The 18265-nt window shown below is 51.4% G+C and overlaps 1 protein-coding gene across 1 annotated transcript in view; it reads right to left on the bottom strand.

The window, feature by feature from the left end:
• Positions 1–535: 535 nt before the first annotated feature.
• The window catches only part of NAT8L (N-acetyltransferase 8 like), a 28727-nt gene continuing 10997 nt past the window's right edge, over positions 536–18265 (bottom strand). The window contains exon 3 of the mRNA XM_064511526.1: positions 536–3326. Within this exon, the coding sequence (XP_064367596.1) occupies positions 2959–3326 (368 nt within the window). The 3' untranslated portion in view covers positions 536–2958. The remainder of the gene's footprint in view (positions 3327–18265) is intronic.

The following is an 18265-nucleotide window of genomic DNA, read 5'->3' on the forward strand; positions in this document are numbered from 1 at the left end:
TGTCCTGGGGATGCCGCTTTGCTCAAGAAGAATTGAGTGTTTCCACCCATCCCAGCGGGACCTGCCCTGGCCGGGGCAGCCCGCGGGCTGGGGACCCTGGGCCACGGCAACGCAAAGCTCCCCTTGCTTTTCAGAGGTGTCTACACGGATATTGGGTCCCGGTCCCATAGGGCGCCTTCCTCCGAGCCGAGGATGCTCCCGCAGTGCCCACTGCTAGGACAGCCCACCGCACAGCAAGCAAGAGCAGGGCCCGGCTGTCAGACGCGCCTTGGCATCTCCAACCCATCCTCCACCTAAACGTGAAGTGGTTTGACCAGCCGACACATTTACCGAGCAGTGCTAGAAACCCAAGCCGAGGGTTACGCGAGTCGCCCCTGCTCTTCCCTTCACACCCACGGGGAGCGGACCGGCGAGGACAACCGGCGCTGCGGGACCGGACCTCTCCGCTCGCAAACGCAGGCAGCGCTCAGACGCTGCACGTTTCAGAAGCACCTTCCTCAGGCACCTCGAACGGCAGCGTGACCACGTACTGCAACCATCGGGTAGAGTCTGCACGTTTCGAAAGAAATACTGGTAACCTGATGGTACTTCTGTGTCTGTGCGATCTGGTGGGATTTATTCCAGTTTTAGTGTTTCTGACAGGATGCAGAGCTTTATTGCAAAGGCACAGGTATCAAATAAAACCAGCAACAGTCCCTTAATTAAATATCCCAATAAAAAATTAATGCTCAATTTAGGCTTTATGTATGCCTCCCTTATTAAGAGACCAGTAATTTTTTTTCCTCTGGAAAGGTTTTAGTGCAGTGATTATATAGCAACAGAAAAATAAACTAAAAAAGGCACAAACTGTTTTGTGGTTTTTTTTTCTTTCACTTTTGCTAACGCTTTTATATTTGTCTATTTTACTCAGGTTAATAAATCACCGAAAGCAGCAAGAAAATATTCCGCCCATTTCTGTACACTATACAAAAACCCCTACCAACAGTACATTATTTCAGCTTCAGGAGAAATGTACAGCATAGAAAGACTTTTAAAAATATAGTGCCCCGTGAAGCAGTTTTGCTAATCAAACTCGCCGTCTCTTGCTACAGCGCCCTTCGTCATCCTCATCCTCCCCCTTATTGCTGGGACGACAGCCCGGGGCTGGGATGGAGCCCGGGCACAGGAACCAGCGCCCGCCCCGCTCCCGCGGCCGGATCCTGCAGCCCTGCCGAAGCTTTTCGGCCTCGACGCTGCGGTTTCAGCCAGGGGCCGCGTCCCGCGCGCTGCCGCTCTGCCCTGCCCTTTCTCCCGCAGCTCGACCTGCCCCTCGGGCCCCTGCGGCACCCGCAGCCTCCTCCCGGTACGCCGAGGCGTTTAGTGTAAGTACGAGCACGAGTAACATATGCTCTGTCCTTCTCACCGATTGCGTCGTGATAGCTTTTTTTCCCCGCACACGTAATACTTCACAGACTAGTAACCCCCCGTCTCCCCCCAGCTAAATTAAAGGGGTTTTTCCCTTTGAACGCAGTAACATAGCTGAATCCCTCCACCCACCCCAAATTAAGTGCAGCCAGAAATATGTTTTTTTATACTTCTGCTACCACATTTTAAAAATTAAAACCTATTGATTTTTCTTCCCCAAGACGTAACTCATGCAAAGTTGCTATTTGTTTAAATAAGTTATAAAAGTTGATATTTCAGGCTAGAAGAAGCTGTAGTCTCGGTTATTCTGTAGTTGGCAGGCACTGTACATACATACCGGGTACAGACACATGCCGAATCTGCTTTGCATTGCTTTTTGCATTGTACAATTCACAAATCTGACATCATTAAAGCAGTTAATTACCTTTTATGGAAGGCTGCAGTGAGGCCATCGACATTGATCAAACAAGCAGCTGGTTAAGATAATAAGTATGGTCCCCCCCCCCCGCCCCCCGCCCTCCCCAAAACACTATTATCCATCACACATTGCTTCTCCGAAGTGTCGGGATTTGGTGTGCACATTAATGTGCAAATGTGTTGCCATAGGAACTGCAGCCTCCATTATGCCTCGATGACACCATTCAGCAAAGGCCAAAACAAAAAAGAACAGTAATAACCAAAAATAAAAACAAACCAAAAAAAGAAAGAAAGGGAAAAAAAAGGAACCCAAAACACCACACCCCAAAAGGCAGCAAGGAGAAGGTCCAACGCACATGCGGGGCCGGGCCGGGACTGCGGTGACGCGGGGAGCGGGGAGGCGCGAGGCTTGCTCTCACGTCGCGCTACGTTACGGTGGGGCTCGGAGCTCGAACGGTGCGAGTCTGTCTGCTGGCCTGGGAGGGAGGATGAGGATGGAGCAAGGTCACGGGTCTTGGATGCGCCGAGGTTCCCTCGGACATTTGGCAGAATGAGGCACATCCAAACAAAGTGCAAGACGGGTGCCGCGGCGGCAGGGCGAGGCGGCCGAGTGCGTGCACGCGCTTCCTCTTCATGCAGTGTAGCAAGCGGGTTGGCTGGCTGGTTTTTTTTTTTTCCTCTCCGCATTTTCTTTGAAAACTATTAACCAGTAAATAACGGTAAGACAAATGCATATTCTACTTACTGGTGCATGAAATACCAAAAACTGCATTCAAGTAATATTTCTGCACTACCATGAATGCGTCACTATGTTATCTTACATCAGGAAAAGGGGGGGGAATCGCTATGTACAGGGGAGGGCTCTGCAGGGGCGCTGCTGCAGGGGCAGGCGCCGGGGGGACGGACGCGGGGCCGGGGGGCTCCGGCCCCACGGCGGCAGCATGCGAGGAGGGAACGCTCGCCGGCACAGCCAAGCTGCACGGAGCAAACTAAACGTGGAATGAGGGGACAAAACGAAGGCGCTTGGCAAATCAACAGCGACGAGAAAGAGAAGGGCGATTTATTAATTTGGAGGGCGGGGAGAGGGGGGAGAGGAGAAAAATAACGTGTGTTTCGTGTGCGTGTGCTTGGCCGGGTTTATTCCTCGCGCAGCTGCAGGCGGTAGCGGTGGTAGCGAAGCTGGAAAAACATTCGCTCTAGTAAGGAGTGCGTCATCCCCGGCAGGGCGTAATGTTCAACGACGCCCACGTGTTTGAACCCCAAGGACTCGTAGAGCTTGTGGGCCGCCATCTTCACGGCCGTGGTTCCCAGCACGACGGACGAGTAGTTGTTGAGCACGGCGAACTCCAGCACTTTGCGGCCCAGGGCCTTGGCGATGCCTTTGCCGCGGTAGTTGGAGTCGACGGACATGCGGCGCAGCTCCACCGTGTTGTCCTCCTCGTTGCCTCGGGCCGCCACGATCCCCACCACGTTGCCGTCCAGGACGGCGACCCAGAAGCAGGAGCCTGGGGGAGACAAAGCATCGCGTGGAGCTGCCGCCGGGCACGAGCGCCCTGCCAGCGGGAGGGAGCCCGCCGAGGGCTCCTGGGGGCCAAAGACCCCCAGAGGGAAACACAAAGTTGCTTCAAAACGTAAGGTTTCAGGGGATCGGCAGCTATCGAGGGCGTTTGAGTATTGCAAAACTGGCGGATAACTCATCCCCGACTCGTGACGCAACGGAACGGGTGGACAACGCGGCGCGCTCCTGGCCGCCAACGCTGCCGTGTCCGGAGGGGTCTCGGCACCCACGTGGCCTGCGAAAGGCAGAAGCAAACCCCACCCAGCAAACCCCGGCAGCGAGACAGCTTGAGAAAAACTAACAAAATTGAAGTAACGAACCGCTCACGCCTTCACCGAACAAGACCCCTCAAGACCCTCAATCCAGCTGCAGGAAAGATGTCTGAAACCGAACTGGAAAGACCAAGGCGCTCGGCACGGGGCAGCCGCGGTCTCCGCTTGGACACTGCTCCATCAACGCCCAGGAAAGCCACTGATCCATCACGGTGGTGTGGCAGACCCTGCGGCAGCCGCTCGCGGGCACAGGGCTCGCGCCCTGGGGACGGGCTTTCACCGGGAGGAGCGCTGCCAGCCCGCGGGAACCACCCGCTCCAGACAGACGGACGGACACGCAGCTCCAGCGATGCTCGCTCCTGCACCTACCGCGAGCGGGCACTGCCGCTTTCTAGGCCACCAGCCAGTTTCGAAAGCACCAGGACCTGCCTTGACCTAGTTACGGCATGTGGCTGCAGCATCTCCTCACCGCTAACAGAGCCGCTTGTAGCGCTGATCTCAAAGCGCAGCTTATCAAGACCCCGGACGAGGCTCACAGGTGCTGAGCCCCAGAGGCCCCCTCCCCTTGGTGTGCACATCAAGCTGCCCCAAAGCATCTCCACAGTGTTATTTTTCCAATGAGCCGCGGGGCGCCGCTGCCTAGCACAGCTCCGCTCCTGCCCACGTGCCGCTGCCAGGAGCCTCTCGGGCCGCGTATCAGGGCTCGTCTTCCTTAAATACAGGTGTCAACCCGCTTTCGAGCCAGGCTTTGAACAATTTCTTCCCACTTCTGGTAATAATTCTCCCTTTTTAACAATCTCCATGTCTAATAAGCGGGAGACACAGCCAGGCTCACGCAGCAGAGCACTTCCCAGATTCGTGAAATAGCGCATTTCCAGTATTTTTAGGTCTTCCATCTATTTAAAAACAAACAAATGAAAAAGAAAACCCCAAATCTCTGAACACTTGCCGTGCTCCAAGCTCTTTGCGCTCCTTCGTGACGCGCGCAGCTCCTCCCTGCAACTCTTCAGCCCCAAGCGCTGTGCTGGAGTTGGTCCCCACCGCCCGTCCGTCCGGGTGGGCACTGGCCCAGTTGCAAGCAGCATGACTGCAAACCTGCGCTCCTTGTGAGTTTTTACTTACAGCTTTAAAGCTTAATTATAATGATTTTGAGTTCAACATGAAAAGAAATAGTATCTGGCACATCTCCCAGTGTGTGTTGTGCATGAAACACTTATAATTAGCACCAGACAGGACACATCTGCTCAAACAATGCAAGTTGTATGCGGCTCCCATTTACACCAGTGCCATCGACCCCAAGGACTTCTGCCCTGCTGCCCACCGGTACCTGTGCCGGCTTTGAGCATCGCTGCTCTCAGCCAGATCCTCTGGCCGGCTAACGCACGCCGGGCTGCAGACAGCGGCTGCGAGCCCGGGAGCTGCTCTCGCCCAGAGGAGGGTGGACGCCTCCTCGGGGAGCTGTGCCCTGGGTGGGTTTTTCGCTACTGAAACGCTTGCGGGGAGACCACGAGGGCGAATCCTCAGGTTCCGGCACAGGGAACTTGCAGCTCCTCAGCTCATCTCTTACCTGAACTCCTCAGGTTTTGTTCTCTCAAACCACTAAGTGAAAATCATCACTGCTGCAAAGATGGACACAAGCCCTGACAGCTGCAAGTCTCCCTGCCCTTCTGGTCCTCCACCTTCAACATCACCTTCACCATCATCTGCCTCCACGCTCTGTGCTTCCCTCCATTCCTCATCATTACAGATGTCCAAATCCCTCCCACCACTCACTCTGGCCCAAACTCCTCTTAGGTTTCGACCCTGCAAGAAGAGCCCCTCGGAAGGTCTGTCCCACCCCACCGCCTTGCGTTGAGCCCCCACTGCCTTGCCACCACCCCTCGCTTGCCTTCCCCTTTTGCTGGAGGATCTTCTCAGCCGAGGACAGGCCCTCACCACTTGGCGCGCTCCCAGGGGACATCTCCCGTCTGAGGCACCTGGGCACCCCCGGACACCACCAGCACCTCACACATCTCCCCAAAAGTGCTCCCGCTTAACCCCCGGTCAGTCTGGGCTTCCCTCTTGACTGTGGCCTCGCCGCAAGCTCTCCCCACACAGCTCTCCCACCTTCCGTCTCGCTCATCCTCCTGCCACCGCCTGCAGCCGGCTGCACCTCCCGCCGCAGCCCGACGCCCTGCCGCACCACCGAGCACCGACGGCCGCCCCACAAACGCAACCGCGGCAGGCCGGGCGCTGCCCCGTCCCGCTGCTGCCCCACGGACCCCCGGGGGCCCCCGCAGACACCCGCTGCCGTCCCGACCCCGCCATGCTCCGGCGGCTGGCACCTCCGCGCTCCGGGAACGCCGGCTGCTTTTTGTTCTCACCTCGCTGCTCCTGGAGAAGCAAATTCACTCTGACGTGCCCAAAGTGCGAGCGAGCTGTAGGGCAGTGCACCCCGTCCCACCGCCCACGGGAACGCCAGCACAGCCTGCGCTCAGCTCCCCGAAACGCAGGGCACCCCCGGCTGCTGAAGGGACCACGAAAGCCTCCTCCTCCCACTCACCAGGTACTTGGACATCTCCCAGTAGGCATCAGGTGTTTGGTATAAGGGTATTTGGTCACCTCCACACCACTCGTGCCCAAACAGCCTTCACACACAGGTCCTTTGCCAACACTGGGTTCAGGTCTTCTTGGTTTTGGGCAAGGCAACCCCAGCTGTTATGAAACCAAGTCTTCTCCAGTCTCCAGCCACTCTGCACCCAGCCATTTTGCAATGCTCTGCCCTACTTCCCAAATGCCTCCTCCCACGGTGACTGCCCCGGCACGCCAACCGGCAGCCCTGGGAGTGCGGAGCGTGCCAAGCAGCCTGTACAGACCACCGCCACGGGAAACCACCTCGCTCAGCTCCTCCAGACCTCCGTCATTCAGAGCAGAGTTTGGGCTTCAGCAACACACAGGTAAAAGCTGTAAAAAAGCACAAAATACTTGCGACTTGCCTAACAAGCAAGGCAATTTGGGGCTATTCACGCTCCACAGATTTAGTGAAATTGCCCTGGTTCCTACAGCGTCTCTTCCCCTTATCTCCAAGGCAGCCAGCCTGATGGGCCACCGCTGTCACAGCCCAGGCCTGGGGGAGATTTCTCCCAGACACAAGAGATGAGCTCCAGAGAGCAACACCTTTCTCTGAAAAGGCCTGTTCACAGTATCGCCACCACTTACCATACAATTAGGCTTCAGCTAACCTATGTCCACAAGGCACAGGACAAATGAGAGCAGATACACGAACACCGGTGTAAGTTTTGCATGAGGAGCTTAGCCATGCTCATGAGCATAGCAGAGAGATGTCCCAGGGGGATAAACAAAACTTACAAAACGCGTTGGAAGATAAGGGAGCCCTGGCTTTGCTTTATCTCTTGCCTCCTTAAAGTTATTTCAAATATCTGGGATGGCAAGAGGCCAGCTGCTCTATCTTATCTTTCTACACTCCTCTGTGGGTTGTCTGTCTTTCAACAACATCTCTCCATACCTTGGCAACAAGCTATACCAACTCACTAACCAGTAACTTGAACCACGTAGCCGTCTACCAACTCCGGGTTCATCACTGTGAAGCTTCCTGGTCTGGTGAGACCATCACTGGAGACACATTTGATTGCACACAGAAAGATCTGAGCTAACTGCTGAAAGAAATCCATGCCAAAGGGAAAATAACCTCGAAGGGTTTGACATGGCTCCTCAGATGGTGGCACATGGAGCCCAAAAGCTCAACCAACAGCAGTGCCTTTCTGCTCCAAATTTAAGGTCGATTCCCAGCTTCTGAGGGCCAATACAGAAGATTCTTCCAACCCACCCACCGTGTTCCCGCATTGCGGGCTGCCCTTGCACATCATCCCCCTCCTTCCTCCTGTGCCTTCCCACCACATCCTCTCGCGTCTGCCACCACGCGCCCCAAGCCGGGGTGTCCCAGAGCAACGGCACCGCACTCCCGTACACGGGCTCGCAGGACACGGGCACAGCTGCCGGGGCTGCTCCCGCACATCTCCTCTCCCGGCACTCATCTCCTGGCAGGAGCTGCTCAGCTCTCCCCCACGCAGCCGACAAGGATAGTGGGTGAAAACAAACTCAAATTATTTTTACTGCAAATTCTTCACCACCCTTTGGTGAATAAAGGGCCAGTGGGTGGATGGGTGGAAAGATTGGAGCCAAAAGCAATAGCGGAGAAGACTGCTAGAAGTGGGGGGAGGGAACAAGACGTCAGCCTTCCCCATCATCACAAGTCCTACGTGATCGAAAATAGCTGGTTCCTACAGCTTTTCCATGTCTCTTCACTGGGTTCAAGGACAGCTACTCTGAAAACCAGGATTTAGCAGCTGTGCTGTGCTCTTTCTAGTACCTCAATACCATGACAGAAAACACATGTTCTACGAGATATTTTTAAAATCCATTGTTTTCAATTAAATTCCTCCTGGACTGTGACAAGCACAAGTAAAGCTCCACCAGCCCCAGAAGCAGGTGACCGCGCTCTGCAAGCGTGCTGACAGCCTTGCATGCCCCTTGAGATCTGGCCAGGACCCCTGCAGGACCCCGTGCTAGAGCAGTGAGCTGGTCCAGAGGCTGAGCCAGGTGGGAACTCATCGCTTGTCTCAGAGCTGGACAGGGGGTAGGCCGGCTCCTGGAACCGCCGCCAAGTGCTGGTGACAGTTTTGTGGGGGTCTAGGCACTCTCCCACTGGAAGGCATTTTCAGTGGGAGCTCAATACATGGCATTTCTGAAAATCCCACTCTTGAATCAGACCATTTCTTCCCCTCCTTCTCCAAGGGCAGCACTGCTAGCTCCCGAGGCTCCACAGCCGAGCAGTTACTCTCCTACAGACTCGCGCTGATTTTCATTGCATATAGCGTGCACTCGGGTGCATGCAAGCTGGTTTCAAAAGCTTTTCCCTCTCCTCCAGCCCCCCGAATAAATGAGAAGCTGACAACACAGAGCAGGTGCTGCCAGCCTGTGCTGTGATCAAAATGAAAGAAATTCTCCCTCTTTTGGAGACGGTGACTTTCATGGTTCCTTGTAGCATGTCATTTCCAGACAGACAGGCAACTTCCAAAGGCAACATCCCTTTAAGCATGTTTTCCGTGGATTGTGATTTTCAGCTCTGCTTTAGCCTGACATGGTTACACAGATGTGAGCAATTCCCCTCCCGGCTCAAAGCTGTCCAGTGTGATATCCTGAGAGCATCACCCAGACACAGCAGCCGGTGGGGGCCGGGGGGGAGCTGTTACCTCCAGAGAGAGCTTGCAAGGCCAAGTGAAGATGTGTGAACTCTCTGTGCCTTCACTAGAGCTAGGAAATCATCTAAGGACCAGCCACAGCGAGACAAGGAAGCCGACGCCACCCAAGACTATTGTTATGGGGGACTCCTACCAGGCCCCAAAATTAAAAAATGCAAATGCATACCCCCGGCAGAAATGCGGTTGGGGGGTCTGAGCTAGGGCAGGGGACGGAGGCTGCCCACAGCCCCTGCACACATCTTTGGGCACTCGTGGGAAGCGGCAGGAGCGTCTCGGCTCACTGCAGCCTTCTCCCTCTTCAAGCCGAGGTTTTCCTCGGACTGCAAGGCAGGGCAGGGCAAAGGGAAAAAGCTGACCCCATGCTTTCCATAGGACAGGGCCTGCAATTCCTCCTCTCCCTCACTCTTATATACCTACATAAAAGCTTGCCAAAATTGCCAGGCTTGCAAAGTCCAGCTGGCAGGACCCAAATACTTAAGAACTGCTCCCGAGGATGCGTGACCTGCTGTTGTACCGTGACGCAGCCAACGCAGCAGCACTGCACAGGAACACCAGGACGGAGGAAACGCAACACGCCGTAACAGGGATCCCATATGCAGCCTCTTCTGCCACCCCGTGCTGCGATTTGGGGCAGAGCAGCAGCCCGCTCTGCCGATGGGCTGTCAGGCACTAAACACCAGTGCTGCGGTATTATTTATTTACAGATGAGCAGGTAAAAAGCCCCAAAGGTCAGTGCATCACCTCTCTTCCTGCTAGAGTTATTTACATACAGCTTTAAGCAAGCGCCAGGCAGCACCGTGGCAGGAAGCGGACGGAGAGTCCCCAGGCCCCGTGCCCCGGTCCACGTGTTTCTGACGCCAAGCCGCCCTGACCGTCTATCCCGCAGGGGTTTTGGAGAGGGAACGGAGGAACTCGTTGCTTGAGGCAGTTCTCCTCCCTCCTTCCCCTCCATCCTCCGTGAAACGAGGGACAGAGCAGCCAAGTTAAATCAACGTCAAGAGAGAACGGAGGCTCTTCTGAGGCTGTAAAACACCTACTGACGATTTTACGAGTTTCAGGCAAGCCTGAAACGGTCTGACTGAAAATGCTTTGGGTGCGGAGACTGGCCAAGGACAGACACAAGTGTCCAGCTGCGGGCTGCAACTGCTCAACCAAACGGCATGGACACGGATTTATACGTTCATGAAGCACATCATCTCTCCTTACCTCCATCTTTCCCATGCCTGAGCTTCTGCCCCTTCCACGTTTCTAGCTCTCCTTGGCTTCAGCAGGGCTGAGCGAGAGCTCCAACAACTTCTGCCAGTAACTCTACACATCACTGCAGCTGAAAGGCGTTCCTGGAGGGCTCCTACAAAATAACGGCGCTCCTGAGTAGCCGATGGCCTTGGAAACTGGATGAGACGCGACACCCTGACCGACAGCCCTGACACCCGCTTAGCATCCCCCCTACCCCAGGCAAGGCCCAGGCGCGGGGGAGCGGGGACACAGCAGAACTACTCATGCACGAAATTGGAAGCGCCGCGGCCCCCCTTCCTTCGCATAAATAACTCCACGTACCCTGCCACGCCGGGACTCGCTGCCCCGTCATACATCATCCGCGCTGGAGGAGCACGGGGCGCCGCATCTATCTGCCAAGGGTGGTGACACCGCTGATTAACGGGGCGCTGGGAGGCCGACGGGAGCACCTACGCATGTGGGCAGTGCGAGAAGGGAGGCATAATTTGGGCTCCATCTACCTTCTCTGTCATCCTTGCTACCCTTATACGCTGCTATCCCGCAGCAGAGGCGGACAAAACCATCTCAGCAGTTAAGTGGTTTTTAGCAGTAGCGCCAAACCGCTGGAGGCTCAAATACCTGTTTCTCCTGTCAAGCAAGGACCAGAGATTTGCAGCGTCAGGGTGAGCTGGGAAGACCGTCACTACCCCTCAGCCCCCGCCTCCCCCCAGCATTGACAGATAGCTAGAGCCTGAATTTTGGAGGACCTGCTGCTGTGCCCCCAGCTCCGACAAGACCCCGCGCTCTGCCTCCGCAGCCTGGACCACCGCAAGCCATTAATGGCCGTACCCCACATCAGCACTTCGTGGTTTTCAAGCAGGCTTCAGCATGAGCCCACACGTGGCAACGCTACGAGAGCGCAGCAACACCCCCGGAGGCCTTGGGCACATCGCAGGAACGGGCTTTGCATGAGACGGGGAGAAACACGGGAGAGGCAGCAGGGAGGGCGAAGGCAGCAATTCTAGCACGTTACAGAGGGGGCTACAGTAAGAAGCGTAACAACAGGACTTCAAAATCTTGTATTTGGGTCTTTTTGTTGGCTGTGATGCACCTTGAAAGGCAAAGACCGCAATAAGGTGAATGCATAGCAACCGTCCAAGAAAGAGCTGCAGAAGCACTAGCATGGGATTAGAAACACCCTGGTCACCAGTGCATATTTAGAGATGATGCATCAGCTCTACTTGCTGCTACTGAAAAAGAAGGGCAAGAAACTGCCAGTGTGGCCATTGCAATCTACCTGCTAAATCGTCATGAGAAAACAGCTTTAGAAACCAGGCAGCAGCTGTTTTTTCATGGGAGCAATTGTTATCAATCAGCAAAGAATTAAATAGCTTAAGAGGAGGGGATAAAGACTAGAATATGTGATTTGGGCCCAGCGCTATCCTCAGTGCTAACCATACAATGACTCCCAAATCTATGGAGCTCGCTAAGCAAAATGGACTGGTCTGCACAAACTGACAAAGAAAAAACTGTTTAAAGTATTTTCAGAGTAGATACTCCCTATGTATCCAAAATCCTCACTAAGCCTATAAATTGCAGAGTCAGATCTAAAGTAAACCAATACTCTGGAGTTTAGGCTGTTCTTTAGTTAGGAGTTTAAAGGGGAAAAAAGAAATCAAGCTCTTCTGGCAGCTTTGCTAGCCTGCATCCTTCCAGTAACAGCTCCAAAAGACTACTGTTACAATTAGTTTCTTGCTAGTTAAATTAGTTTACAAAATAAAACATGTTGCTGGTTGTTTTTTTAGGCCAGCTCCTTAGAATTACATCGCTAACACCCCATCCCCATCTTTCAAATCAATCTTTCACTATATGGCTTTATCGCTTTCCAAAAGGCACTGAACTTATATTACAGCGCATTCCGTTTGCAAATACTGAAAAAACTGGAAAATCTAGAATTATTGGATGTTTTGGAATTCATTATTTACTGGCTGGCTTTTACTTCATGTGCATTACTGCAAAAAGCACTGAGCAATAATCATCAAATGACTTTGTTCTAGCTTAGCACTTGGCATAGACATAAATCATACGGGGGAAATGGATAGAATTGATCTCATTTTAGCCATCTATCATGACTTATCTGGTCTAAATTTAGTCCAGACCCCCTTGTTCAACAGAAGTGCCTATATCTGCCCAGGTATTTCACCAAAAGCTTCATGGCAAGAGAGAAACTAGCATTACATTTACTTAAGGTTAAATAATAAATGAAACTGATCTCTACAAGCACTTCTAAGGAGTTTTATGCTTCTCTAGCAGAGGTCACCAAGCTTCAAGGTGAGTCACCCTCTGGGAGAGCCCCTCTCCCACCAATGACCATAGCAAAACCCTGCACAGCTCACTGCAAACAATTACTTTTAGCCAAGAAAAGGCAGGCAAGAATTGCACCCAAGACGTCAGGTACGCACTCAGGGTAAGACAATGATGCATTAGGACAGAGTAACCCACGTATGCATGCAAGCTCTTTAAATCAGAGCCAAGCACAAGGCTGAAAGGGGCCTCCCCTATACTACAGCAAGATCACCTACCTACATCTAAAAATGTATACATATTTAAAACATGAGGGACCTAAAAAATGTCAAAAAACAACCAAACAAAAAACCCCCCACCACAACATCATCACATTCCCTTCCTCTGCTTCCAGCGGCATCAAGAAAGGTTATGCCAGCCTTCAGGAGAGCTGGGGACACGCAACACCCGACAGGTAACCAACTTCAATTTGCAGTATATAAATTCCCACACGCGAGCTGGGGCTCACGTACGGGCTGCCACAGATGCTGACTAGCTCTGCAAGCAAACATGCAAGTCCCTGTCTTTAATCCAGGGAGGTGACATCTCTCTCTTTAATCCAGTGAGGTGGCACAAAAGGGCAGAGGGAGGGTTTGGAAGCGTTTGGTCCGAGGCACAAAATGGATGTAAACATCCAGCTCCGACATGCTCTGTAGCATGTTTCGATGATTCTGAACATGTTTCTTTCCCCTCGGCACATTAAAAGGAAATGTTCCCGCTGCCCTCAAAGCCCCCGCGTGAGGACCTCCATTACTACAGCAGCCCACGAGCAATAATTATGTGTAACACTTAGCAATTTTTATGGTGCGTAAGCACTGACCAGCGAAGTCTGACCGAGCGCAACACTGGGGCAATGCCTCTGCTTTCCTTCCGGGGGAGGATCACGAATTTACCGACAGGGAGGTGCATTTCACCAAGCGCTGCATGGCAAAGAGAAACTAACGCTGTACTCTCCTAAAACCAGCAATAAATACAACTCTGATGCACTAGCTGCCTCTCTTTCTGCAGATAACTCGAGTTAAACAAGAATCCCATCTAGCTACCAATGCAGTGAATCAAACCTCCGCAACCTCTAACTTTCCATTACATTAATAACCTGCTGGAGTGAAACACCGCAGCCGTAAGGAGTTATAGTTTCTCTCAACTACCATGAAGAATCGATCACTCAAAGTAGAAGAGAGAAAAAGTAAGAAAAGGTTCAAGGCACAGATTCAGTACAGGCAATGAATATTTCTTCCTATTTCTATCGCAGCAGTGTGCAATGGTGCTATGCACACACATGTGCACACACACACGCTTTCCCAGAGCACAGGAGACCAGTCAGAAATCAACCAGGACCAGCCCATCCCTTCATGCCATGGCATGCTAATGGTCACAATCTGCCATGCTAACGTTAAGGCGAGGCCCTAAAATCCATCGCAACAGACTGGGAAGGGCCTGAGAAGCAAGAAATCAGGGTGGTGATGAAGCACAGCTCCTAGCATGGCCTCTGTCCTCCCCAAACCAGTCCCCAAGGGCTTTCTGGTGTGCAGTTCTCACTAGGATCAATCCCATCCAACCTCCACAACCCATGGGTCAAAGCCATCCCCCCAACCTCTAGGTAAGGAGCAGGAGAAGGGAGAAAGAGGCTCCTCTGGTCAACTAACCAAGCCAACCCTCTCTCTGTCCTCTTGCCATCTGCGCTACACACTGTCTTTGGGAAGAGTCACCCTGACATGGAAGGTAATGAAAAAATGCAATTTCCATGTGCACCATGCCAAGAAACACCGCCTTTCCCTTGGGAGAGGGGTCTTCCATGTGCTTGTGACATCCAACACTAGAAGTAGAGACAGGACCGATGCTTCAGCTTGCAGAGAACGCAGCTTCTGACCAGAAGAAAACTTGTGTTTGGGGGCTTTTTCCAACGACAGGAGAAGCCTCTGAATCTACCTGTGCCATCCGTCCTTAGATATCACCTGCCTGAGATAATCCCCCTCGGCACCACATGGTAACTTCACACCACTCTTGCCTGCAGTCCTATTTTTCTAGATTCACTGTAAATATTTAATCCCTGGAGATTTATATTTACACCTAACACAGCCAAATTCGGCCCTGGTGTAAAGTTGCTTCAGTTGCTCCACCTGCTTACGCCACAGTAAAGTGCTTTTTCATCCCCCACCGTCAGGAGCGTTACACGTCAGGGACAACACGAACAACTTGGGCAAGATTTCACTTCTCTGTCGTGTAACTCATGGAAACAAAAAGCCTCTAGGAGAGCCTCAGTATTTTCTGTCTGCCTCCATCTGCCAGCGCGCTGCACCATGCTATGGACTCCACCAAGCAGCCATGAGCACCTGCATCACCACACGTTCCTTCAGTTTTAGCCTTCAGCAAACCAACGCCACGGCCCCTTGCAAAGCCAGGGCAATGCCCCAGTGAAGTGGGCACATCCACACCCAGATGCTCACTCTTGTTAAAAACAATGTGCTGCTATGCCTTTCTTTTAGTACATTAAGGCAAACATCTTGAGTGTAATTCCAAACTACTACATCCAGGCTGAAACTAGCACATTTATTCAACATGGCATCAAAAGAAAATTCTGCATCCATAAATACATGAACATCTGTCAGGCTGGGCACAGAAATGGACCTGCTGTGGGTGATGCATTAACATAAAATCAAAGTTACACGTGTAAATCTCCATCTCAAAACAAAGCCTGTTCCCCATGTTGCTGCACCAGACCATTCCAGCCAAAAAGTCACAACACAAACCTACTCACTCCAGTTATTCCCAGATCTTCCGCGATGACCATCTACCATCAGCCCATCCAACACCCATTTGAGCAAGGTCCCACTGCCCAGGGCCTCGGCCTAAATACCAACCACGAGATCTCAGGATTTGAAAGAGATCTGTAAAATAATCAGCGGAGCAACTAGGTGACACCACATCACTTCACACATGGGAAGGCAACACGTGGGAACCGAAGGACACCATGGTCAGAGCTAGCGAAAGCACATACTTCTGTGCAGTGTACTATTAGCCGTGGCATGCTCATCCACAGAGTAATTGCTTAAAGAGGATCAACTTATGAACGTGAGCAGCACCTTCAGCGACCTTAGCCAGGAGATACACAAATCTACATGAATCTGGGTGGAAGTGCAGTATTTTGAGGATTTGGTGGATTTTCCCAAACAAAAAGGCAACACTAAATAATACTAAACCCCAATACCTGATGCTAAAACAGGGCAAGATGAACATAACTACCAGCACCTGGCATGAGCAGGTTCCTAGATGAAGTAACTCTTCCTTCTCATGCACCAGCTTTCCCCAAGACCTCACAAACTCATCTCACAGGCACTGCTGAGCGCACACAGCAAACCAAGACCCGCTGGCTCTGTCACTGCATTTCCCATTAAGGCCACAGACTCCCTGCGAAGAACCAAACGACATCTGGCCCTGTGCTGGAGGGTGCCCCTAGGTGTACTCCAAACCCCCAATGAAAGACAAGGAATTTAAGCACACGGTTAAGTTAAAGCAAAGGCTTCACTGAAGCTTTAGCTAAACTCCAGGTTCCATCCCTGTGAATGTGATTTCTTTTTTAAATTATTTTTTAGAATCCCACTGAAATCCTCTTTAGCTGTTTGAGCTGTCCATGAAAAGTGCTCCCACTTCTTAAGAATCTCCTCAGATGCTTTGATGCTTTTCAGAGTACTGGTGGCTCAAAAAAAGCCCCGTAAAACCTGATGATGGCTTATTCCCCAAAGAAAATCACTGCCTGAGAGGCAGAGATCAATGCTATCCACTGAACATTTGCAGGTTTAAAAAAAAAAAGATTCAAACCGTATATTTTCATAGCCATTAAGCAAATCTAATCGACTTTACAGGCAGCAGAAGATTGAAAAGGTGTTTAAACAGTTTGGATTTTTAAAAATTCACCTGAACTCTCATTACCATCTCTTTCTTAAAATAGCTTCCCCATCCGTGCTGTCTCTTCTTTAACAAAACCCACCACTAATGATGAAATTCCAGTAAAGGTGACTTTACACAGACATTCATGTGGGACACAGAAAATTGCTGTTGAGCAGACAGAAGGTGAACCTCTGACATCCTTTCATTGCTTTGTTCTCTAACTAACCATCATCTAAAATCAGTTAGTGCTTAAAAATGGCAGGTGCTCCAAAACAGTCTATTTTCAAAAGCTCCTATTTGCAAGCTCTACTACTTACATTATTTTAAATTGAAAGACTACATATTTAGGTCTTCCCTGGATTCCCACTAGAAGTGTTACACCGTGTTTCTGACGCCGTTAGCTACTTCCAGGGAGCACGAACAGATTTGGCACCTCCAAAAAAAGAACAAAAAGCCCTGATCTCAGCAAATGGAAGTGCTTTTTTCCCTATACTCTAACTGCAATAGTGATTTTATGAAGAATATCCTATGAAAATTGAAAGAATGGGTTTTATAGAAACAGTCATGCTGGAAGAGATCAACAGGTCATGTTGTCCAGATACATCCAAGAGCGATGTAGGTCAGATCCTTCCGAGAAGGTGCCAGAAATCCTGTTGCTAGAAGTTCATTTGCCTTTAGGCAAAACATTTTCTCCCCCCACCATCAACACATGGGTTTATGCCCCAACACACAGGGGTTTTAGCTTAATAGACACAATATCCTCATACTGCTCAGCTCCATTTTTTCCACCTTTGATTCTAATTCTGAATATGGATCAACAAAAGTAAATAATTCTGCTAACTGTACAAAACATGTGAAAGAAACTAAGAGAGAGAACGAAGTACTTAGAGAAGGAAATTAAGCAACGGGAAATAAATACAAATTAAAACCCATTAAGGGAAGGGGAGGGACAGATGAGACACACAGAGATAGTGGGTGTGGGACCATTCTTGGGAAACCCTTTAAGTGACTAATGAAATAAGGACTAGGCTGGACAAACCCACTAGGGAAACTCAACACAGGGATGGACAAAAGAGCCCAGGGGCATTCAAACGAGGGGGGAAAAAAGCAAACATCGCCGTTTGACACAAGCCTGGAAGAGCAGGAGAGAAATTTGATGATCCAATGCCAAAACTACTGTGGCACGGAGTAGGAAGAGGAAAAATTTCTATTAGCAGTGCTGGCACAGCGACCAAGAGCTGCAACTCTACAGAGCAAACACACTCGCATCCCTGGTGCTGGTTTCCAAGTCAGGGCTCGAGCGCGTTGACAAGGGAGGGTAGGAGCAGCTTGGACAGCAATTAGTGGTGGGCAAGGATAGATCTAGGCAAGTAGATTACTTACTAAAAAAAATTAAAAAAATTGTCAATTCAAAGCAGAAGATAGATTTGTCCCGAAGTCACCAAAGCTGGGAAGAAAGATGCAGCCAACCCCAGACTGGCCCTGATCCCGCAAACAGCTCGCCCCACGCACGTGCAGTGACGCAGGGACCAGACCCCAGTGCCCCGGGCTGGCTCAGCAAGCATTTAATAACGCCAGGCAAGGACCGGAGCCCCTGAGAGCACAGCACTCGGGGCACCTGCCTGGGAGGGCGGCACAGATACTGCGCTCATGGCTCTACTGCGACCAGCATTTTGTAAAATATACCTGGGTCTAGCCTTGGTTTCTTAAGGAAGCCTACAGCACCACCACCAATTTTGTTTTGGGCTGAAGAAAGTATTACATTCAACCCTAGAGATTTTTGGTTCCTCATTGTGAAAAAATCCAGAGGGAAGAGTAAATCAGCTTAGTTTGGATCAAAGCTATTTTCCCTTTTATTTTCCATTTCCTGAACCGAGAAATCATTTTCTTACAAAACCTCTGGTTTT

The sequence above is a fragment of the Dromaius novaehollandiae genome, chromosome 4 (genome assembly GCF_036370855.1).
Source record: "Dromaius novaehollandiae isolate bDroNov1 chromosome 4, bDroNov1.hap1, whole genome shotgun sequence".
Classification (NCBI taxonomy): domain Eukaryota; kingdom Metazoa; phylum Chordata; class Aves; order Casuariiformes; family Dromaiidae; genus Dromaius; species Dromaius novaehollandiae.